The following is a 5,377-nucleotide window of genomic DNA, read 5'->3' as shown; positions in this document are numbered from 1 at the left end:
GATTTTTAAACGTGCAGTACGTGCTCATGTTTATTCAACCAAGCCTTTTGGAAAATCCGTCAGTTTTGTGTGTGTGGTGAGCGCCACAAATAAATAAATGTATGGGAAACACATCCCACAGCACAACCACCTGAGCCCAACTTCAGTCTACTCATCACCTTAACTTTAACTGCGTTTGTAGCCAGCGCCATAGCCAGACTGATAAACAAACACAGACCGGAAGTTAACTTTGGGCCAGGCGCGTGCACCCATTGAAACCGTCTATGTAAAGCTTGAAGCATCAGAATCGGCATCGGTATCGGCCGCAAAAATCCTGATCGGAGCATCCCTAGCTAATACATAAGTTGACAGGCAGGTAGGAAAGCCAATTAAAACGCTCGGACCGAGCGTTTTGATTGGATGAACATTTCTTGGTCCTACGCCTTCCACAGAATATATAAATACAGATAAATACATTTAGACCACTTAACTTAATGACTGCTATTGGGATGTGAAGAGACTTTCAACCAGCATAACAAAAAATTTTTCTGAAGACAATCACCTATTGCACCTTTAACACTCACTGTAGGCCAAATGCCTGTACAAGATGCCTATAAATTAGAAATGACAGACATAAAATTGTACACATGCTGTTCAAAAATTTGGAGTTGGTGAGACATTTTAATGTTTTTGAAAGAAGTCTCTTATTTATGCTCACCGAGGCTGTATTTATCTGCATCTCTACAGGTGTTAAATTTAAAAAACAGTTTCATAGTTACTTAATAATTGGCAGATGTAAAAAAAAAAAAAAACTAAACTCCAAAACCTGATTGAGTTGACTGGTCATCTTACCCGATGATTTTTTGTGCTGCCAGCATTAATGGAGTTTGTCCATTTATGTCCGGCGAATCCACTTCCTACAACAACACGGGAACAAGAATAGTATTCAACCGCATTACTCAGTATTCAAACCTTCCATCGTTATTTAAAATGTCACTTTGTGCTTGTGTCACACCTGTCCTTTGGCCATAAGGAACGCAGCGATGGGCATATGCTGGAAGAGCACAGCCAGATGGAGACCCCGATACCCTTCACCATCTGCTAATGATGGATCGGCTCCATATCGCATCAGCTGAATGACCATAGACAAATGACCCTGTCTGTTCAGGGGTGACCGGGAACAACATCAGCAGATATAAAACATGCTCAAGTGCCACTTTCAGAACCAACATTGTTCAAAGCCATTTTTGCACTGGTTTTAACTGACTGTGTTTTGGTGATTTTAGTGGATGAATGCAGATGTCAGTTCTTCAAGATCACACAGGTGTAGTTCATTACATTTACTAGGACATGTTCCACTATGTAAGGTCATTGCAAATTTATTGCTGTATATATCTGAAACATACCGCACGGCCCAGTGGAGTGGTGTTGAATTCAGGTCACCGCCTAGCTGGTCTATGACAGCTCCTTTAGATATGTAGTATCTATGAAACACAGCAGAACATATGCAAATACCAGTAAGAATAGGTTTAATAAGTGAAGTGATTTACGTGTTGCAACTGTTTAATAGTAATGTACACTGGCTGCCAAAAGTTGGGAATAATTAATTTTTTCAAATGTTTTTGAAAGAAGTCTCTTAAGGCTGTATTTACTTGATCGAAAATACAGTAAAAATACCAATATTACAGTTTAAAAAGACCTGTTTTCTATTTGCATATATTTTTAAAATGTAATTTATTCCTGTTATGGCAAAGCTGAGATTTCGAATAAATGCTGCATCACAAAAACAAAAATGTTAAGCAGCAAAAACAGTTTTCAATATTGATAATAATAAGAAGAAACATTATTAGCTGAGCACTAATAATAATAATTGTGCACAAAATCATCATATTAGAATGATTTCTGAAAGATCATTTGACACTGAAGAGAAGACTGGAGTAATGATGCTGAAAATTCAGCTTTGCATCACAGGAATAAATTACATATTCAAATATTTCTGATCAAATAAATGCAGTCTTGGTGAACATAAGAGATTATTTCAAAAACTTTTAAAATCTTAAATATTCCAAACTGCATGAAAAAAAAACTAAAACATGAAAACAACAAAAAACACAAATCTTACTTGACAATATCTGCTCGATTATTGATGGCGGCCCAATGGAGAGGTGTAACATTCTCTTTGTCAGGCTGCCTAACGTCATAACCAGCCTCGATAAGTTCTTTACACCTCTCAAGAGCACCAAACCTACAATTTAAAACAAACAAGAGAAAGAAAGATGCTGATTTTTTTTTTTCATCAGAATTGACTTGATTGAACATGTATACCCACATACAATGCAGGTTTTCTGCATGAACAAAAGATCTGCATCGTCTAATGGAAATGAACTATTTGAGCAGTGTGAAGCATGCAGGTGAGACAACAGATATGGACGCTGCTTGAGTTAATAGAAAGCCAGATATTACAACAGCACAATAGTATTGTGTATTTGTATTGTCTGCTTCTACACAAAGGGAAGATGAATGATCTGTTTACACAATCTTTCTACTCACTACTGAACAGCTAGATTTCAGAGTAAGATCAAGAACATATGTGAAATATTTACTGGATACTTGAAATATCCCTACAGTGTTTAACTCTCAACAACACGGACCATTCAGGACCATTATGAGGTTTTGCATTGTCAATTAAGCACATTTCAACTCCAATAATCTATATTGCATTACAAAAAAATCCTGTAAAACAGTAAATGCAAAATCTGGGAGAGAAAAAAAACAGACACTACTATTCAAAAGTTTAGGGATCAGTATGAGTATATGAGTATGATGTTATAGGTGATATTCTTTTGAACTTTCCATTCTTAAAATAAATCCTGACAAAATACATCACAGTTTCCAAGAAATGATTAAGCAGCACAACTGTTATCAACATTGATGATAAGAAGAAATGTTTCTTGAGCAGCAAATCAGCATATTAGAATGATTTCTGAAGAATCTGCTGAAAATTCATTTTAAAATGGCATTTTAAATGATATGAAAACATAAAATTGTTATTTTAAATTTGCAATAATAATATAATATATTACTGTTAACAGTATTTTTGATCAAATAAATGCAGACTTGATGAGCATAAGAGACTTCTTTCAAATATATTAAAAACTCATACTGACCCCAAACTTTTGAACAGTATGTAAAATATATAACATATGTTTTAAATTATAAAGATACCTTATTTAATTTTGCACCATATTTACACATTATGGCAGAATTTGGAATACTATTTTTATGCAAACTTTAAAAAATTTTAAAACTACATATATGATTATACAATAATTGTTTTTTTTTTTTAAATGAAGGGGAATTTGTTTAATTGGCAAAATCAGCCACGTTTTTTTATTATTATTATTTAGGAGTGAAATGTGATCTGAGCATCAATTTTGTGAGATTCACACTTAAACTAATTCCTATAATCACACAAAATACTTTTAGTATACAGCTGTGACAAAATCTCCAGGGCATCTTAATAACATCACCAGCAGCTAATCATTCCGCACTGATTATTAAGTGTAATCCCATTGTGTTTATTGCACGTCAAGGGAATAAGTCTCACTGTGTCGCTTTGACGATATCCCAGGAACTGCTGTCCTCCGGGTGTGAGACCTTCCTCGGCTGCTGCGTGGGATCAAGAGGTCCCGGGACCAGCTGGCCGTGGAAGCCACCGGGCATAAAACCGCTAAATCCAGGTCCTCCATGACCGTGGGAGTGGCCTCCGCCGTGTCCATGGCAACTGTCACCCATGTGACCATGGGAGTGGCACTGTAAAATATTACAACACAAGTTATTTCTGACTAATTTTAAGGTTAACATCAAATGCGCCTGGTTTTGAAAATGAACAAATTGAATTTGTTTTCTACACACATCCACTGACAGATGTGTGTAGAAAACGTATTACTATTATTCATATTAGTAGTAATGGTTGTAGTAACAAGTGCATGCCAATGCTGGTCATGTGACATGAACATGGCAGTGCCCAGGAGGGAGACCCTCTCCATGTAAAATAAAACAGATTTTTCTAGAGGACTGACAGGTCTGGGGTCTCCATGCCAAAATTATATTTAATTATTTAAAAAGCAAACATTTTTAATGTATTATTTTTTAAATTAACAAACAATATGAGTGCACATTTAAACAAAAGACAGAGATTTAGTTCAGCTCGGTACATGTTGCTAGTAAACATCTGATGTGCTTCCTTGTAGTGATGGTTTGAACTTTTAATATGCTAATGTAACCTTCCTATTATCTGAAAACTGTAGCTGACCCATAACCATGTTCTATATTTAGCCAATATTTATGGTCAGTTACTGCCAATCAAAGACAATAATCATGCTTGGGCTTATTTTCAAGATCTAATCAAATAATTACATGTATAAAATGTACAGTGCTAGTTGAATAGTTGATCGATCAGCACGTACACACGTAGACACAGGTGATCAGTTAGCTATAGATGCTAAGTTAGCTTAACCGGTCTAATGAATCCATTTAATGACGAAACAAAAGAGAATATAAAACATTTTCTCTCTTACTCCGTCTCCTTCTGACCAGTCCATCATTTCTGTGCGAGGTTATAAGTGATTGATCATGAAGAATTTACGCTGACAGAGACTGAAGTCGGGCGTGCGTTCGGCGCATCTTCCACTTCCTGGATACGAGTGACAAATCCTGCGCTCTGATTGGCCGCTTTGTCTCAGTGACGTTACTTTTGTTTGCCTTTTTTTGTATTTCCTTCCGAACAAGAGCGCATTCCTGTCTGTCTACCGACAGAGACAGGAGCCATCGTATGTCAGAAATGCAGACTATCGTTACATCAGGTTTTACACTCTGCGTGGGTCAATATACCAGTTAAACATGCTGTTCCGGTTCAGTTTGTGAAACATTGTGAAAACCAAAGCATATGTGAATGAGATTGTTTTCAGGCATTGTGTAAATTTATTAAAATAATAAATCTAATCACACTATTCCAGGTTTCTACAGAGCTAACAAAAAATTCCTTGGTAATAGCCTACTATTTTAGTAGGCTATATGATATCATGCAAATATACTGTTTTTTGGACAAACCCTAACACTACTCCTAGAAAACTTATTGTATTCTTTTTTTTTTAATGAAACTAAGTACAGTTTTCCTTTTTTATGAATCATTTTTCTAAATGTGTAGCCTAGGCTATATGTCCCCAAAAGTATAAACGTACATATAGAGACGCATATATTTGCCTATACATTTTACATACGTGTCACATGTGCATTTGCATTGTCGTTGGTAAAGAAACAAAAAATGTAGATACAAGATTTTAAGTATTATCTTATGCTGACTGAATCTAGTTTAACTGGGCTGCTGCAGGTTTAA

General features: G+C 35.8%; 1 protein-coding gene across 1 annotated transcript in view; it reads right to left on the bottom strand.

Moving 5' to 3' along the window:
- Positions 1 to 4,712, bottom strand: part of LOC107745643 (palmitoyltransferase ZDHHC13-like) — a 21,985-nt gene extending 17,273 nt beyond the window's left edge. Inside the window, exons 1-6 of the mRNA XM_016559596.1 lie at positions 4,560 to 4,712; positions 3,587 to 3,792; positions 2,102 to 2,224; positions 1,386 to 1,463; positions 995 to 1,139; positions 832 to 896 (exon numbers count right to left, since the gene is read on the bottom strand). Of these exons, the coding sequence (XP_016415082.1) occupies positions 832 to 896; positions 995 to 1,139; positions 1,386 to 1,463; positions 2,102 to 2,224; positions 3,587 to 3,792; positions 4,560 to 4,586 (644 nt within the window). The 5' untranslated portion in view covers positions 4,587 to 4,712. The remainder of the gene's footprint in view (positions 1 to 831; positions 897 to 994; positions 1,140 to 1,385; positions 1,464 to 2,101; positions 2,225 to 3,586; positions 3,793 to 4,559) is intronic.
- Between the last annotated feature and the right edge of the window lie 665 nt (positions 4,713 to 5,377).

Source organism: Sinocyclocheilus rhinocerous, unplaced genomic scaffold, assembly GCF_001515625.1.
Source record: "Sinocyclocheilus rhinocerous isolate Xijiao unplaced genomic scaffold, SAMN03320098_v1.1 scaffold1002, whole genome shotgun sequence".
Lineage (NCBI taxonomy): Eukaryota > Metazoa > Chordata > Actinopteri > Cypriniformes > Cyprinidae > Sinocyclocheilus > Sinocyclocheilus rhinocerous.
This window is presented reverse-complemented; position numbering and strand designations above follow the sequence as displayed.